The following is a 20,099-nucleotide window of genomic DNA, read 5'->3' on the forward strand; positions in this document are numbered from 1 at the left end:
CGCAACCAGAGAAGACACCGTAATGAGAAGCCCACGCACTGCAACAAAGAGTAGCCCCCACTCACCGCAACTAGAGAAAGCCCGCGTGCAACAACAAAGACCCAACACAGCCATACATACATACATACATACATAAATTTATTTTTAAAGTAAAGGTCGGAAAAGCATATAATAAATGCCTACAGTTTAGGTAGCACTCATATTATTATAGTATTTCCAGTGGTTTTAATTGAAGACATTATTCAGTGTTTAATGGGGAGAACTAATTACGAAAAATTGGTATATGCTCAGCTATGAAAGCCATCTTTTCAAGATGCATCTCTGTTTACTCTGAGTGAAAAGTTGTAATGGTAATTTTTTTTTTTTTTTTTGCGGTACATGGGCCTCTCACTGTTGTGGCCTCTCCCGCTGCGGAGCGCAGGCTCAGCGGCCATGGCTCACGGGCCCAGCCGCTCCACGGCATGTGGGATCTTCCCGGACCGGGGCACGAACCCGCGTTCCCCGCATCGGCAGGTGAACTCTCAACCACTGCGCCACCAGGGAAGCCCGGAAATTGTAATTTATGTTTTATTAAAGAGGGTATCCACAGAGTTGGGGGAAAGCCACACCTTCTATTTAGCAACAGCCTTAGCCCATGAAGTTGCTGCTGATCTCTTTTTTTCCAAACGGGAAGCTTAATCACTCACTCGTTTTTCTGTGGTAAAGAATTAACCTAGGGCTTAGAGATTTAGAGAATGGATTTAGAGAAAAAAGGACTGCTTTCTTGAACACATGCCCTGGAAAGAAATTCTTAATAGCTGTGATTACTCCTGCAAATGCCTCTCCATGGTATCGTGGGCCCATGGAATTGCTACTTGGGCTGGAGGAGACTGGAAAACATCAGACAGCATACATATAACACAGCGATTACAATACTTGTCCAAGCCTCCAGCACATGACTCACCTGTGTACAGTAGGAGAAAGGTTTTCTGCAGGCCGGGTTACACTGCCGAATAGCAGCAGGGCGTGCCTGAGGGGAACAGCCTCCTACAAAGGAAATCCCACCATCATTTACAGATTTTTCTATGATGAATACTCATTTCTTTTCATCTCTGGCACTGGCTACCTTGTAACAGGATTACCTTTAAAAAATCTGTTTGCTGACAGTGTGGCCCAGTTTTATATGATTGATTACAGTACTCCAGGAAGGGCTGTTTGAGATGGGAAACTCTGCTACAGTAGAGAAGCTGTTTACAGTAGAGATTTTATACCTGCGCATTGGCAATGTGATTCTATCATGTGGCCATGCTTGAGGGCAAAGCCTGTGCGTGTCAGGATCAGTAAAAGGACTGATGAAATCTCAAGTGAAGCTCAGGAGCAGAAAATATATAAGCGTGAAGATCTTTCTACATATTTTTTTTCCATCTCCCGCATACCCCAACTAGGCACTAGACCAATTCCCAATAACCAAACGGTAAAAGAATGCCACTAATCAATTCATGGGACCACAATATCAAACATTTTGGTAACATTTTAAATGTATTTCAACCAGAATACACACAGACAGTCACATACATACTCCCACACCTATTTTTAACAGCAAATGTATACACTCCAGGAGGGATAATCATAGATCTGACATAGTACTTGCAGGTCCTTATGAAATATTTTTGAGTAAATGGATGGAATAGTGTCTCTATAATCTGAAAATCACTTAATATTAGTCATGCCTTCCTGGATTCAAGGTACTAAGCAAAGGAGTCGGCATATTACTCAAGGGCAATATTTAAACTATATTTATATCCTACTGGTTGCATTTATAGATTCTAGCCTCTGCATTACTATAATTGTCAAGCAATTATAGTTTATGATTTTGTAACTAGCGAAAAGCTTTGGGCTTAAAGCTGTGTAGGGAATAGATCTACATTTACCCTAAGAATGAAACAGCTAAACTCTCACTGTTACTTGAAAAAATAAAACAAATAATCCTCACAGGAAAAACAAAACAAAACAGAACACCACCAGGATCTGGAATGAGCAGGTAGGTGTGAAATTGATCACGTGGGTGTTAGTGCTGCCAACACAGCCCCGTTGCTGCCAACAGAGTTTGGAGGGGGTGTTTTGCACTCAAACCAGGGATCGCCACCGTGCAGTGTGTGAACCCCATGGGGAGAGGATCTCCTGGGAGTCGGGAAGAACATGTTAGAATTGTACAGTTTATCTAACATTTAAAATTTTAAGAATGAAATTAAGCTCAAATAATACTTAGGAGGTGACACTGGTAGCCTGAACCCATTCATCAGATGGCCCCGTGATGTACACTGGGCACAAGGTACTCCATACAGAGAATTTGATAGTGGAACCCTTACCAGTCCGTTAACTCTCAGCATATTGCAGCGTGTGATGCTTTCTGTGTTCCTGGTTAGGTAGATTTACAGTATATTAAGTTTTAACAGTAACTTACAAAATGGACGAGCAGCTTAAAATAAATTATTGTATGGAAAAGCTGTGGATTAAAGGGACAACCACTAATGCAAAAACAGGTAAACTAGAAAAAGGTGAAGCTAACAATCTTTCTACTCCAATAGAAAAATCAAAATTCTCCTATTCTGATAAGCTCTTAGTCAGCCACAGTACTAAGTAAAAAGAATGACAATTTAATTTTCTTTGATAAGAAGGCATCAAAAAAAAAAACGCCCTTTAAAATGATTGAGAAGACCATTTGTAGAATCAAATTGCATTCACTGTCATAAATGAAGACACCTTCCCTCAATCTATAGTCAGATATTAAATAACAATCATGACTAAAACATTGTTAAAAAGTGAAGCTTTCAGTACATGAACAGAAGCATCTATAATTAACAGCAAAATGTTTTTTTACATCATTAATATATTTTAATTTTTATTATATCCTTATCAACCCTTTTAATTTCACTTTCTGTACATGTTTCATATCATGATACATTAGCACAGCAGTGAAGGATTTTAGAATATGTTGAGATCTGTTCTCAAATACTTTTTACTGAAAAGGTACATCTCTAAAAATTTTAGAGACCATTGTTTTAAACTAACATCTGTCTCTTTCAGTCTTTGTCTCTCAGATCATGATATTTAAGGAAATTTTATTGTGTTTCAGCTAAGTTGTCTGATATATGGGACTTCAAATAGAAGTGTTTGCTTTCTAAGATGCAAAGGTCTAACGGCAACTTGTCGTGAAGCTCATCTAAGGCCACTGCCCAGTCTTCCCTTGCTTATAATTTGTACGCTAATTCTTCTCACCACCAGCAACACTCAGAGATCTTTCTGAAGTGCCCACATGAATCTTAGGAATACCTGTGACGTTAATGCCATCTGAACGTTGGCACCATACAGTTCGTTCATTATTGTTCCAAAGACTTGCTTTCCATGTGTAGTGATAACATTTACCTCCTGCAAGTAAATATGATAACAGCGGTTCTATTATATGTCACATCAAAGCAGAATAAGCATTGATCAATCAACGCTAAGAGTTGAAAAGTGCTCTTGGTACCTGTACAAGGGCGTGTTTCTACAACCTGCCGGGGGCAACTGTCTTGGTTCTCAAAAGACTGAATTATAAATGTCCTTGACCTAGACTGACGACCCATAGTCTCGAAGCTTCTTCCATCGATGCAGGTCAGTTCACACGTGCTCCACTCTGACCATTCTGTTAAATGGCAGTCTCCTGGAGGATTGCGCGGCACAGAGCAGAGGAAAGAACGTGAAAACTGGCCCTTAACACCATTTACATGCACAGGTTCACAGTGAGCTTTGTGTGGTGGTGCAGTGATGGGGTGGGTTCCAGAAACTATGCATTCCACACTGATACATTTTCTAATTAGAAAATACTAAGAATGAGGAAGTAATTTATGGTTTAATCTAGTTGAGCAAAAGAGCACCAAACACTAGACTGCCATTGTTTTGCTTCCAATCATGGCAGTTTTATCTACAGAACACTGTGACTACTAGTGATAGTAAATTTTTTAAAAGAAAGTGTAAAGATTACATCAACTCAGTTTTTAAAGAGCAGCATAACATCATAAAATAGATGTTCACAGAAATCATATAAAGGGAATAAGTCAGTTACTGAAGTGGAATATCTTTGAACTTAAAGAATGTTTAATTTAATAATCTAAACATACACACATTTATGTGTATACATTTATGTCTATACGTAGGTATGTGTTTTTACACACATATAACATGCCATGTTATAAGGATATATAAGGATATATTAAGCCACCTTAAACTCATGTCATATAAGCTAAGCTGTGTTATTAGGATTAAAATAAATTCATAAATCTTCTGTAACTAATAATAACCTTCACGATTACATAGAACTTGCCTGTTTAACAGAGTGTCTCTGTGCACTTATAGCCTGACTTGCCCCCACCCATGTCATCACCCAGGGGTTCATCCACTCATGGTTGCATCAGTGTGTTTTGAGCACTGGCCAGTGTGCTAGGTGCTGTCAGGTCAGGTATTACTAACACATTTTCTAGATGCAGCAACCACTGCTCACAGGGACCAGACTGTGTGTCCCAGGTAAAACACCAGTGAAGTGATACTGACAAGATTCTAACTTAGCTCTTAAATTTCCAAGTCCAGTGCTTTCCGCCCCCCCCCACCCCCAGCCTACTTTGCCTCTGCTGAAGCTGTGAGGTATATTCCAAAGTGATAACCACAATGACAAATGAATTAAAGTTAATTAAAAACTTCAACTTGGACAAGAGAGAACTCAGGAAATTAATAGAAAAGAAATAAATAAAAAGGTCACCATGGAAGGCATTCCCGATCATTTAAAATTGCCTACCTGGGCAAGGCACAGAACATGGCTGCTTCAGGATGCTGTCTTGAAAGGGCATCTCTCCACACAGTGCATTGTCTACAGGTACAGTCCAGTGAGACACTGAACCATTGTGGACCACACAGGAGAGGCTGCGGATCTGGACTCCTTCCCCACAGTCTCCACCCTGTCAGAGGAAAGGATGCTGTCAGCATTACTCAAATCATGATCATCTCAAAGTTGTGGCTCCTGCCATCTCTTGCTCAAAAAAACCCTAGTTGCATATTTCGGCAGCTTCCTCCTCTTGAGAGTTATCTTTCAATTGTTGACAATAAGGCATCCCTGAGCAATTCTCCTAGAGCTGATAGAGCAACTAAAGTACAAATGCAAATCTATGCCTTGGAATTTATGCACTCAGCATATGACAATTCATTTTGGAACTCAGCCAGGATTGACTGAAAAAGAAAAACAACACCTAATTTGTCTAGGTGTATGTGATAAAATGGCCTAATCCATAATCACTCCCCCAAGAGAGCATGTACAGCCACAGAGCATACATTTCTCTTTTGTTTTTCTTTTGTAGGGAATTCAGTACTTTCTCACATGGATTAGGTTTGGGTTTCCAGTAAAACGCTCATTTTCTCTATTGCTACGAGAAGTTGTTTTCCCAGAATGCCTTCTGTGCTCAATACTATTCTTTGAAGACATTTCATACAAGTCCCACTTATATTATTCTTGGTGATTAGGAAAAAAATTGTGCAGTGTCTCCCAGAAACAGAAGCTTAGAATTGGAAGGCACTTAGTGGTTATCTAGTGCAACCATCTGCCGGATGAAAGATTTCCTACTGTAACATTTTTAGCAGATACTCATGAGATGAGTATTATCTCCTCAGTTTTAGTCAGGTGCTCATACTTCAAAAGAAGTCCACTGGCTATTTGGATAACTGTAGAGGGGTAGCTCTGTTCTTGCATAAATGCCTTAGAAAACAGAGCCTAAGACAAAGCTTCTATACTAAGGAGGTGAAATCCCGGGATAGCAAGAGTGAGGGTGAAAGAGCCATCGCAGGTATGGAGGAAAAGGAAATACAAGGTAGTGTGTTGTCAACTGGCCTATACTTCCGGGCAAACATAGCTGGTTTCTTGGTCAATCACAACATCTTCTAGACAGGCTATAGGGCCATCCATGAGGTGGGGAGGGAGGAAAAGGGAGAGGCATTACATGCCAGCTCCTCCTTGGATTCAGTCCTCATTGATCAACCTTCACCCCATGGAGTATTAACTCCTCTGTACTTCCAAGGTATGTTACTCAGCTCCCACTAAGTCCAGAAATTGGTGGAAGAGCTGGAGCTTTCATGACTACTACTGGTATGGATGGAGAGAGAGAAGGAGAGAGAGGATGACCCTCTGCACGGGCTCTGTTGCTGCAGATAAGGATGCTCCATGTTACAAGTCATTATTAGGTGACAGTCAGACAACTGGGCTCTGTACTGGGAAACTGAGTTTCAGCTCCTTCTTATTTCCCACCCCCCTTCCACCCCAACAGAACCCAGAAACTGCATTGCTAGGCCTGGGAGCTTCTGTGGCCGTGGCAGCAGCAGGAGTGAAGAGGGACAGGGTGGGCAGCGAAAGCAGCCCTGACAGTGCTTCTGGGCATGCAGCAGGGGACCCAGGGGTTGATGGGCCTGCTGAGCACCAGCCAGGTCAAGGCCCTGTGGCAGCGGCTGCTGAGCATCAAGGGCAGGTTGTGGATGGACTGCCGGATGTGCAGGATGGTACAGAGTGGCTGCTGAGAAAAATTCTTTACAGAAGGAAGTTCAGATTCAAAGCCACACTGGCAGAAAGGAAAAGGTGAGACTTGGAGGAGACATTTCCTCTCCTCCTCCTCCTCCTGAGTTGTAGCAATGTAGGGCCTGATGAAACTGAGTAGACACACATATAGGAACCACCACCTCCTTTTCTAGAGCTGTCTTAACAAGAATTATGATTTGTTTATCTAACAATGGCAAGCCCCACACTGGATATATCAATACCTCATAACTGCTCTAATCATCTCTACGGTCATTGTGAAATTGTTTAAAACATGCACCCTAATTTTGAACCTAAGTGTACTTTTTTATGGAGAAGTAGAAGTTCAACACCAATTCACAGTATATTCATTCACACCAAATGTTCTGGTAAATGTTCACTCCCTGAAGTGGAAAATACCTAGTGTAAGTTAAATTTCTGTTTGGGGGAGGACTCTCTCTACTATCACTTATTATTCCAGATGATGGATCCATGGCAGAATTGTCTAAGGTGTATGTTTTGCTATAGAGTGTCAGAGTTCGTGAACTTGGAGTCTGAAGATACTGCAGCGTGTCTGAAATTTGAAGTTACTGCTCTCTGGAACCTCAGGCAACAGGAGATGCAGTTGATTAGAGCTTTGTTTGACATTCCAGGAGATGGGGTGTGCAGAAATGACAGGAAACAAGTCTACATCAGGGATCACTTTAAAAACCAACACAAACAATAATACGCTCCTAGTATGTATCCATGATCAACCTTAATCTCATACCTTGACAACAACAGCTACTGTATGAAGAGAAATCAGCATCAGCATGATAGCTTCATGCATAAAGCAAGCATTCATTCAGTCTCACTCACGAGACCTCACACACTAGGGCTTGAAAACAGAGCCAGGTTTCTTAGAGCCAGATGGTCAACAGCAAGGATTCTGTCACTGACTCTCTCCTGTCCAGATCATTAAGGGACTTTCTGTATACTCTGAATCGGCATCACCAGATGTGGATCAGCAGATGGTGCTAATAATCATAATCAGAGCTGTAATCAAACCTGTAACAACAACCTCAATTTATAGAGCTCTGAATTTATGTCAGATACTATGCTAAATATGAATTTGTCTATCCCTACCAAAACCCCCTAGCAAAACAGCTACTCTTGCTACCCTCCCCCCATGATATACATAAGAAAACAGAGGTTTGGAGAGTTTGAAAACTTGACAAAAACTGCAGAGCGAGAAACTGGAAAAAATCTTGACCAAAATGAGGCCTGCTGCGCTCCAAAGTCTGAGCTCCTAAACAGGTTTTGCAGCATACGTGTGGATGCGTGTTATCAGCTGGGGAACTTGGAAAGAGTTAGGAAACCCTGAAAAAAAGTGAAGCCTGAGGATAAACATTTCCATTTGCAAATCTCTTTCCACATAAGATGGAGGCAGAATTGGCATATACACTGAGCCCTGTGCAAGGTCCTCTTATTAGGGTTTGGTATATTTGATGGCAATCCGCCACTTCAACATCTCTACCACCTCCAGTGAATGAGCTTTCAACCTGCATTTGGCAGGTCAGGATATATTACAGGACAAGGAGAAGCAGGACAGCTGTGAGAGAAGTGCGCTTCCTTTGTGTGTGGAGGCCCATGTGTATTTTAGTCAGTAATTCCCCAAACTCAGCTTACATAAATGTTTAAGAAAAGGCAACTCACTGAAAAGATACTGTGTTAATTTATCTCACAAAGCATTCACAAGTAGGCTTTGAAGAGCGGGAGTACAGTTCAAACTCAGGAAAAACTCAACTCAAATGTCATCAAGATTCACTTTCTCTTTTGCCTCTGCTTTTTTGTGTCACCTTCTTTGTTCTTCTTGCTTCTAAGTGACTAACTTTACCTACAAGGTGGGAAAATGTGGCAGCTAAGAGTTCCTGAATATAGTATCTTTGAACAGCTTCAATTCCATTCCAAATTCTTGGGGAAGAATGCTGATTGGCCTCCTTTGGGTAAGGTGCCCACAGAGGAATCATTACTACAGACTTGTTTTTTGAGAGCTTTGCCTGGATTGAGTCTAACAGTTGCCTCCCGACTGGAAGTGTCAGTGAGGGAATAACCTCATCTAGAAATCTGAGACACTTCTCAAATTTCCAGATACACCTGCTCTCGTGGTCTCCAGGGCCTCCGTGCCCGGGTATCTCCAATAGATGCCACAACGCCCCCTGTCTATCCCCACCAGCACTGCTACAGAGAATGTTCACAACCAACCACTCTGGCCCCTGTGGTTCTGGCTAAAGCTCAATACGTGACAGCAAAATGAAACATTACATTTGACATTTCCCCTTAATGTTCCTATGGGACAAATTGGCAGACATGTCTATTAAAAAAAAAAGGCTCCTGATACCTGAGAAGGTAAAAGGGAAAGTACAAAAGAACATGTGAGGTATAGTAGCAGTTGTATGGCTGGTAAGACATGGAGTGTGGAGTTTGTCTCCCATCCTTCCCCTCTTCTTCCTGTGTTTTCTCTCCCTTCCCCTGCAATGGGTTCCTGAATTCTTTGCATTTATTTTCTCTACTTTCTCAACAATTATCAGGAGAAATCTTCCTTCCATTTTCTTAATTGTAATTCTAAGCAGCACTTAAAAAATTGCTGAAGGGGCTTCCCTGGTGGTGCAGCGGTTCAGAGTCCGCCTGCCGATGCAGGGGACACTGGTTCGTGCCCCAGTCCGAGAAGATCCCACATGCTGCGGAGCAGCTGGGCCCGTGAGCCATGGCCGCTGGGCCTGCGCGTCCGGAGCCTGTGCTCCGCAACGGGAGAGGCCACAACAGTGAGAGGCCCGCGTACCGCAAAAAAAAAAAAAAAAAAAAAAAAAATTGCTGAAGGCTTAGGAAAGAGGGTTGTAGACACAGTATTCATATTTAAAGCTATTAGGTTACTATTTAATTAATTAGCATGGTTACCTTATTTTCTGTAAAAAGGAGACTGAACAAATGTACCACGCATCTTTGTTCCTCTGGGACTTATTAAAATACATGGGCATTTAACTTCTGCAAGATAATAACGCTGCATGACAATGTCATCCTGACAGGAACACTAAACATCTCCATGGGAATACTCTGCAGATTTCTTAATGCATAATCAAAATTATTGTTACCTAATTAAAATCTGCTTTGGAATATGAACTGAAGGATAAACAAGTAAAATAAGAAAATAGAGAAAATCAACGTGCTTTTTCTTACACAAGAAGCCAGAGAGAAAAATGCTGTAGAGGATCTTTGCTGACCCAGCAAAAGTTCCGGGTATGTGATATATTATGATGTTACTAGGCGTTTATATTTCAGGTCAATAAAAAGCAATCATTGAGGAAAATGTAGTAACCTTGGTTCATGTAATAATGTTAAAATATAACTTACATACACTTTTGGTTTTCTGCCCACAAGCAAGATTTTGTCTAAGCCTAAAAGTGTGTTTTTAGGAAATACAGTCTACAGCAAGCTGTGCATTTCCACAGCATCAGGGTTTTGCCTAATTGCATAATGCTTTGATATTTCCAACAAGCCAAGGAGATAGAGAATTTTTGAGGATGCCAAAGAGATTGGAAGTCCCCTGACCCAGCTTATTATAAATAGTGCCCAATGAACAGCTATTTATTTTCCTAGCAATATAACTCTGTGTGAGGTTAAGTCATTTGGTTCTTTTTTCCATGTTCTCCATTGCATAAAAATACACCTTGCCAGGCCCCTGGTAGTGTGAAATTTGTTCCATCAGCATATAGGTTTGACTAGACAAGTACTTTGGATATACTGAGAAGCATTTCTCTGTCATTCCATGACCTACCTCCAATTTACATGCAGACCAGTTGCTGAGGACCCAGCTGTAGCAGGGGGTCACTGGGCAGGTTTTCTGCTGGGTAAGCTCTGTGGGGCATGGCCGTCCTTCTCCTTGGGTTGGCATAATGATAAATCGAGTCCGGCTCATTCGACCTAAAATGATAAGGAAGATGTCAGCTTTTCCCTTAGAGTTTGGTTTGGAAAGGGAATTAAAGGACAGAATGTTGACTTACATACAAAAGCCTTCATTAAAACACACTGAACTTTGTCATGTCTAGGTTTCAGTTTTTCTGCCATTTTAATTTAGGTCTCTATGGAGACACAAGTTACCTAACGTCTGCATAACGCTTAAGGATCTGAAATTCTGTCTGTCTTCTACTTTAGCCAGCTTAAGTCCAAACTCTGTATTGTTGCCAAATAGACTGATCCCCATAAACACTGGCTGAATGTTAATTCAGTTAACAAATATTTATTTATTAAGCTTTAAATAATCCAAGCATCTTGCCTGTGCTAGGGATATAGTGATGAAAACGCCAGATGTACCTTCTACCTTCACAGACCTTATATTCCTTGCTAGGATTACAAATATTAAACAAAAATAGAGTTGTATCTTCTTTGTTAGTTTCTAAATCAGAAAGTAAGGTAAAAATTGCATATAATCCAAATTACCCTGGAAAATTCCCTAGGAAGTTGCCACCCTGAGGTTCCAATAGTGTCTCTCCATTAACTCAACATGCCCAATTTTCCTAGATTTTAGGACCAATTTCTTTCTTCACTGAGTACAAGATAAAATTGTTGACTTGTGTGAAGAAGCCATGTTGTTTGAAACACACGTGTTCAAATGCTGGTACTCCATTTCCTAATGAAAGGAAATTGGTTAATAAGAATAGCTCAAGAAAGAGTAGGGCTCCCATGTCATCTTATACCCCCTCCTAGGCATCAGGTCATAAGCTCATTAAGTGGAAGAGTGGATGGAATTTAAGTGTCTTTGTTTCTCTCTCTTCTCCCTCCTACTCCCTCTTGTCCTTACTCCTTTTTTACTGATGAGGTATGATGTGCATATAGTTTCATTACTATTAGCTATCTGTGAATTATCTGTGAATCCATGCCCTTCCACTGGTGTTATACAGTTAATTATGTAATTGTATCTGTGATAAATGTTAAAGGAAAAACAGAAGGTTCCATGAGAGCATGTTATGGGGAGGCCGCCCAGTCTGGGAAGGAATCAGTTGAGCAGTTGAGCTTTAAGCAGAAATCTGAAGGAGCAGAACAGGTTTGAGGACCTGACAGGCCAGTGTGGCTGGACAGAAAGAGCTAGGAAGAGAATAGGTTGAGGGAATACTGTTAAAGCTATTAAAAGTGGGGTCTTTTACTTGATGTCAAAGATTCTACATTTACCTCTTAAGAGAAATGCAAAGAGAGTAATGACTTCACTTCTGCATAGAATTCACTTGAAAACCTTGGCTAAGAATTCCCAGATGCCCTCAAGTTCAGGGAGAAGTAAGGGTAACTCACACCTTCAGTGAACTAGACCTCTTAGTGGCCACCAGAATATTATCATAGATTTGGTGGTAAACTTATTCTCTCTGAGAAGACCCTTGAGGAAAACTAGGAAGTTCTAATCATTGGATTCTAAATTCCTTGAGGCCTGGGGTTCTGTCCCTAACATGGTACTCCATATATATTAAGCACTAATTGAATATTTGTTTAATTCATATTTTCATAACTTGTCTATATGATATTATCTGGTATCTGAAAATGTGTGATGATATATCACCGTAATTATTTGGCAGATACCATGTGCTAAGAAATTTTCTAAATACTTTAAATGTACTGACTCACTGAATAATCATAACAACCCCGGAGGAAAATTCTATTATTTTTCCATATTATAGATAACATAGGCTTTGCAAATAACAGAATCTACCCATTCTGCCTCCTTGGGCCCTGGGAAGAACATGCTTTGGACAGATGTTCCTTCCCAGCATCACTCAAATCAAATCATACAGGTTGGACATCACCTTATTCATATGAAACATTGTCCCTGCTTTATGAACACATTTGGCTCAAGATTTCACATCAATTCTTGTTTAAATACTCTTCAGTTTTATGATAATCTTTGTTTATTCTCTTGAACTAAGTATCTATTACCCTAATGTCATTATCATTGCACTCTGTTCTCTGTCCATCTATGTAAGAATAATGACAATGTAGTATCACCTTTATCACAGCTAAAGAGGTTCTATTTCATTAAAACCAAATAACTTCAAGCTTGTTCTTAAATTGATGGCATACATCATGGCCATTACTTTAGGACTATTTTATTTATTTCCATTAAAGTGACAGATATTTTCTGCTGGACATCAAGGTGGGGGGAACCTAATGAAGTCAATGGAAAAAAAATGATGCTGTTACTTTTTGAAATAATGAAGTCTTACATCCACTCATTGAAAGCACATCCATACAATTTCTCTGCCTTTTGCTATCCAAACACCAAGATACAATTTTCAAACAATACCAACTTCTATCAAGAAGCATATAATACATGACTCTTTTTGAATTATGGTTTTCTCAGGGTATATGCCCAGTAATGGGATTGTTGGGTTATATGGTAGTTCTATTTGTAGTTTTTTAAGGAACCTCCATACTGTTCTCCATAGTGGCTGTATCAATTTACATTCCCACCAACAGTGCAAGAGGGTTCCCTTTTCTCCACACACTCTCCAGCTTTTATTGTTTGTAGATTTTTTGATAATGGCCATTCTGACCGGTGTGAAGTGATACCTCATTGTAGTTTTGATTTGCATTTCTCTAATGATTAGTGATGTTGAACATTCTTTCATGTGTTTGTTGGCAGTCTCTAGAGGGGTGGGATAGGGAGGGTGGGAGGGAGGGAGATGCAAGAGGGAAGAGATATGGGAACATATGTATATGTATAACTGATTCACTTTGTTATAAAGCAGAAACTAACACACCATTGTAAAGCAATTATACTCCAATAAAGATGTAAAAAAATAATAAAAAAGAAGCATATAATAATTCTACATTTTGAAGTATATTATCATGTTTAATTGGCTAATATTAAAGTTCATAAGAAAAGTATTGCTAATGAAGGCATGAGGGTATAAAAGGTACCTACTGCACCTCAAGTTTCTTTGGGGTACTTGATATCTTTTAATAAGTTCCTTTTTCTAAGTCAGGGGTAATTCGGTTGTATAAATTAAATAATCAGAGAAAGTATCCCTTAAATTAGGCACTTTCCCCACAATTCCTGAAGTTGTAAATATAAAATCTAGCTACATGGAATACAGATGGTATAGACAAGGAGGCCCACCATTTCCAATGGTCCCTGGAAATCTAAACATCACACTGCATGTAATATTCAACCTTGCACCTATCTCTCAGCAGTAATTATTCTATTATAAAAGGGACCTCTAACAACAGGAGACTTAAGGAATTGTTTTGTGATAGTGATTTTTCATGAGAGAGGGAAAGCAGGGGAGGATGTGGCCAAATGAAAGATATTTAAAATTATGATCTGATATAGAATATGAGAAAAAGAAAATTTTAAAATAGCTGATGAATGGCGCAAAGAAACCTGGACTTGGCATCAAAATTCTCTAGTTGGAAACAGTTCTCTCAAATTAACAGCTAGTAAATGATGTGACTGTATGAAAGTACTTTAACTCCTCTGAGCATAAATTTCCTCTCCTGTAAAATAAAATTAAGTATACAGAGAGTCATTATCTGAGGATAATTCATGCTGGGGAAAATGCCACTTAACAATGAATGTACTTCAAATAGGAATTAAATTATTTTTAATAAATAATGAAAAATGTCTAAATGGGACTTTTTCTGCAACTAAAAAGTATGCAAGTGGGTTTATTTTATCTAATATCAACTACCATGCAGGTACTTGCAACTAGGCAGTTATTATTAGGACAAAGAATAAATCAACCATTGATATTTTTTACATAATTTTATGATGACCCTATGAAAGTTTTATTCTATTGTGATTGGCTTTTGCAGTTTGATCATATAATCTTTGTTATTTGAGTCACTTTTCATCAATTTTCTCAAGAGCTCCGCTTAATCTTTGGTGTATAGATTGCTCCATTTTGTGCCCCTTTTTTTTGTGGGTAAACATTCCATTTGCAGCTAGAGATGGACCAACAAATACGTTGATGCAATGACAGGGCATGTGTGTTAATCCAGGGGACTCGTTGACTGGGGGACGGCTTTATAAGTGGTCAGTTCAACAGCGAATATTTTGGTAGTATGAGGGGTTCTGCTTCCTATAGATCTCACAGTTATGCTGATTCAGGTGAAGAATACTGAGATGATGAGGACTCCTTGGACTAATCTCATGTTGTATATGAATTTAAAAATACCATATATGAACTACCTTAACAACATAACTAAAATAGAGTAGGTGCTGGCTAAATCTTAATATTTTTAATCATTTATTTTGACAACTACTATTTCATATATCAATTCCTAGACCTGGCCCTGGAACAAACCTGTAATGGGTATATAAAGCATGCTACTTGTATTCTATTGGGCTTTTTAACATTAAATGCACACAGCTACGAAGTCCATAATGATTTAGCCTGGTCCCACCCAACCTCTTACACCCTAGCCTACACTCCTTCTGCCCTCAGAGTAAGAGTGAAGGTGGCTGCCATCCACATCCTCATGCTTCCAATTTAAGAATAAGAGAAATTTCTTGGACACTCTCCAGACAACTCTTGTTTGGTTTATGAATCTATTTGAAACCTGAATTCAATAGTTGATATAGACAATATGTTTAATGGGTAATACCAATGAGATATAGAAACTGACTCTCTTATTCATCTGCACTTCAGGCTATAAAAGAGAGAAAAGCACTAGCTCCAAAATGTTTCCCCTTGAATAAAGACCCAGTAGGTTAAGTTTGCTAGCAATTCTCTCTGAAACGTTTCCTCCCCTCCCTTTAGGAATATTGGGAGCTCATTATAAGCAACAGTGATACTAGGCCTACTGTTAAATTAGCAATAATTTCTGGCATTGAAGGAAAAAGGATTGCATGGTAAGACTTCCAGAAGAAAATAGATAGTGGGGCACACTAGTTGTAACACCCCCCCCCCCAAAGAAAGGCCAATACTGGTATCTGCATACAGGTTTAAAGCATATTGGACCAGATCACACTCCCATTGAACTCAGCAGCAGTCAGGCTTCACTGAGGCTCCACTGACAAAGGGGATGTGGGAAATTTTAAGCAGTAAAAAAAACCCCTCAAAACTCATTACATAGGGCTTCCCTGGTGGTGCAGTGGTTGGGAGTCCACCTGCCGATGCAGGGGACGCAGGTTCGTGCCCCGGTCCGGGAAGATCCCACATGCCACGGAGCGGCTGGGCCCGTGAGCCATGGCCACTGAGCCTGCACGTCCAGAGCCTGTGCTCCACGGCGGGAGAGGCCACAACAGTGAGAGGCCCGCGTACCGCAAAAAACAAACAAACAAACAAAAAAAACCCAACTCATTATATATTTGTCAATGTATACATTCATAAAAAAGAGATGGAGTCAAACACAATGGTTCTCTGTTCTGACCATACTTTCAGATCCAGGGAGCCAGCCACCAACACTGTTACAGTGATAGGCTCTACACAATGGTTCTTCTGTGGCCCTGACAGATGCTCATTGAATTAACTGAAAATCATGGTTTTGATAGCTCTGGACAATTTGAATACAACCCAGGCACACAATGCAAAGTACGTTTGAATGGGAAATTGGAAAAGGAAATATAAGAATAGAGCAATGAAGAACATACCTGTTTAATCTTAAATAGTTCCTTAAATATCTGAGCAATTTATATGAACATACCTATAAACTCCAACGTACCATAGCCATGTAAATACGAAGACAGTAGTATATGAAGTCACTTTGAGCTTATAGAATGTTATTTGAATATTACTATTACTGGTTTGCTTTCCACCTGGGAACTATTTTTTTTAACATGAGTTATATTTTCAAGGCATGTGCACAACCGTTGGCAGGGAATGGTCTTCCTGAGCTGACATCTGTAAGGGTTGGCCAACCTACACCACAAAGGATGATGTTCAGTGTCACTAACCTCAAAGTGATGATGGTCCTTCCTGACATGCACCAAAAAGTTAGGTTACTGAATAAAATGTTTCCACTTTTAAGTATTTGCTACTTTGAATTTATTCTGAAGCTTTTGGTGGCTGCTACCTAGCATGAGTCAGTTGAAAATACTAGCAGATTACAAAATAAATGAAAAAAGAAGCAAAGAGATACTAACAACCACCTTGTTAATAGCTGGTCAGGTCAATCTATTAATCAATTTTAATCACATATGTCTCTGTGGTTAAGGCAATTTATTGTATAATACCTTTTGTCATTACAAAAGTATTCCTCATTATGGAGGGAGGGTGAATACAGTGTTCTAGGATATAGAGACGATATAGCATATTCTTGCTTAGTTCTGTTCCCTTCCTTATCCTGCTTTCTTTGCTTTTTTTCCCCTGAGAGCACCTGTTCTCCCCACCCACCTCAAATCTATCACTTCAACAAGAATCCCAGTCTCATTTCCTATGTGATAAACTGAAGCCCAGAGAAATTAAATAATTTGTGCAAAGTCACACAGCTAGAAAGATGGGAACAAAAATTGGTTTTACTCCAAAAGCATCTGCTTTCCAACAAATCTCACCTGGTCCAAGTCAGGTATCAGATGCTATGCTGAGGTCATTAGGCCACTTGAACAAGTTTGAGAAGTACACTTAGGTCTCCCCTCTGCAATAAATGGGTTACCTGTATTCATACGTTTCATATTTTCCTTTAGAAGACACTACTTACAACTAGGGTATTAACACCGTACTCTGTGATAACTCTTTATTTGCTTTTGGGTACTTGCCAAGAGTAAATTTCCGAAAGCAGAAGGAAGTTAGATTGTCTATAAAATGCTCAGTTAATTTCATGCAGTTCTTTATGCTGGACATCTGTTTTTTACTTCTTTTAACACACATCATCTGGAATTTTTATCCAAGTTTATTTTTTAAGTGCCAAGTTCGTTGTAAATATACAACCTGGATTGACATGGATTGGGGATCAAGGTTATTTTCTAATATAACGGAGTGGAGAAAAACTACGATCTGGATCTGCAGCCTAAAGATAGATCTTCAGCATATGTTTGGCATTGCTGAAGAAGGAAGGTGCAGTAATGATTCTGCCTTCAGAGCTACAGTCCATGGGTTTCCCCTATAGAGGGGCTCCTTGGTTGTCTAAAAATGGCTTCAGGCATCCAGACACATTTCATCCTAGAGAACACTCAAGTTAGGCAAGGCAAAGAGTCCATAAGTTTTTCAGAGTAAAATAGATGAGCCCCAGCCATGACCATCTATTTGGGGGTGGGGTTAGCGAAGTAAGGAAGTAACAAGACCACAGGTTTAGAGGTCAAGATAGACCATGGTATCACGGGAGTGAGACAGGTCTTTTAAAGGCACAAGATTAGGCACCGTTGCCTTTGCTTGGAGATAGAGCTCCAGATTTCTCTGTGACAGTGCGTAAGCATTCTAGCTGCTTATTTTCAGTTCTATTCCCAACAATTACATTTCAGACCCATTAAGAGGTATCAAAACTTGACAGACCACTGTAAGTATACAGCAGAAATACCCCCAATGAGGCTCTCTCCATGGGATGCAAGATGACAAAGTCACAGAGAGTGATTTTAGCAATCCTGGAGCTATCCTATCAGTCTCACACATTCCCTATCTGGAAGACTGGCTCCCTGCAGCTATATTCCAATTAGATGGAAGAGATAATAACATGCAACACTGCTAATTATGAGACAAGTATACATTTAGGAGGCTTAAAATTCAGAGAGACTTAAAGCCCTCACTGCACTTTGTGTTCCAATCTGAGATCCATTTCCTCTGCTTATTCTTAAATACACCTAAAAATTATGAGAATTTTTATAAAGTGACATAGCACCCAACCCAGGACCAAGTACATAACATGAACATTTACATATACAGTGTCAGATGTAAAGGGGCACAGTGGAGAAAATGGGGCTTAGAAGACACCTGAACTTGGGTCCAAATCTTTCCTCTACAACTGACAAGCTGTGTGACCTTGAGCAGGTTACTTAATTGCCTGTCACCATACCTGTAAAGTTATGCCTATAATTTCATAGTACCCTTGTAAAGAGCTAAAATACTCCTGGTACCAATAATTGTGCCTTTGACCAATAGATATTAAAAAGTAATTATTCTAATATTTCATCTTTTTACTGATAAAAAATAGTGGAAGTGAATTCTGCAAAGGCTGGCTCAGTCTTACAACTGGCCATTGGAAAAGCCAGCTTTAAAACTGGATATTCTTCTCTAGTCTTTCTTTTTTTCCATTCTATAATTTAGCTGCTTGTTCTTTGTCATAGGAACTAATTACTTGATATAGTCAATAAGTTTGAGCTGTTACAACTATTGGACTGTGTGTGATCAAGGATATGACACTGATCATGTTTTATTCAGACACAAACTGAAGGTTACTGGCTTGCCTTTTAAAATCTTTAAACAAAAAGGAAAAGAAAAAAGCTGGAAAGCACAAACTTGTGGTGCTTTGGAGTTAATACAAAATTATTTTTTTCATTATGGACTAGAGTGGACAGAAAAATCAGATGCCATCTGTGAAACACAAGAGGCAGGCTGGATTACATAGTATAGAAAAATATTATAAACTCATACACCCTGAGTTAAAAAATATGAAAGAGGAACAAATCATAATCTGGGATTAACAACCTTCTTGGAACGTTATCGCTTAAATAATAATTATGAATAATTCATGTTATGCTAAATTTAGGGAGTTCTACATTCCACTGAACTGATGAAAATTCAACAGACAAAGATCATGACTAATCCAAATACTAAGCTCTTCTATTACATGCTTTGATCTTTGAAATCTATCTAAAAAGATCCCTTAGTGGAAGTCTAGATAGAATCAGTCTCTCTTTAAGGTGAAATAAATTGGATTCAAGCTGTTCTAACCTTGAAATCTTTAACACAATTAGAAAGTATATGCCAAGCATCAGGTGTACATTAAAGAGACAACCCAGATGCTTGGAAATAAAAAAGAGCTCACTTCAAAGTTTCCCCTCAGATCAATGTAGTTCTGTGGGTTTAATGGGGAAGTGTGGCTATGGGGGAAGCATCCAGGACACCCAGCTTGCCAGGATTTGCCTCACAGCCCGGTGACTTCCTAAACGGAGACAACGGTGTGCATTTTGCTCTTGATAAAGAAGTCAGTGGAGAGCCGCAGGTGCTGAAGTCAGACTCCCGTGCAACTTGCTTGTGCACTTTCATGTGACTAAATAAACTCTGTCTCCTCTTGTGGTTCCTGCCTATTGCCATCACCACTTGGAAAAAAGAAAGTGGCTAGTACAAACGACAGCTGCGGGCCGCATAGCACAGGGAGATCAACTTGGTGCTCTGTGACCACCTAGAGGGGTGGGATAAGGAGGGTGGGAGGGAGACGCAAGAGGGAAGAGATATGGGGATATGTGTGTGTGTACAGCTGATTCACTTTGTTGTAAAGTGGAGGCTAACACACCATTGTAAAGCAATTATACTCCAATAAAGATGTTTAAAAAAAGAATAATAAAAGGTGGCAAACTTATATTAAAATAAACTGACTATGGAATAGCCCTAAATAAATATATTCTGAATTGGAA

General features: G+C 39.7%; 1 protein-coding gene across 1 annotated transcript in view; it reads right to left on the reverse strand.

Annotated features, from left to right (window-relative positions):
* Window positions 1-20,099, reverse strand: part of THSD7B (thrombospondin type 1 domain containing 7B) — a gene marked incomplete at its 5' end in the record, with an annotated part of 794,653 nt that overhangs the window by 15,336 nt on the left and 759,218 nt on the right. The window contains 5 exons of the mRNA XM_081243155.1: window positions 944-1,026; window positions 3,313-3,408; window positions 3,509-3,682; window positions 4,811-4,970; window positions 10,383-10,528. Of these exons, the coding sequence (XP_081099281.1) occupies window positions 944-1,026; window positions 3,313-3,408; window positions 3,509-3,682; window positions 4,811-4,970; window positions 10,383-10,528 (659 nt within the window). The remainder of the gene's footprint in view (window positions 1-943; window positions 1,027-3,312; window positions 3,409-3,508; window positions 3,683-4,810; window positions 4,971-10,382; window positions 10,529-20,099) is intronic.

This window comes from Mesoplodon bidens (assembly GCF_964165515.1).
Source record: "Mesoplodon bidens genome assembly, chromosome: 8".
Taxonomy (NCBI): domain Eukaryota; kingdom Metazoa; phylum Chordata; class Mammalia; order Artiodactyla; family Ziphiidae; genus Mesoplodon; species Mesoplodon bidens.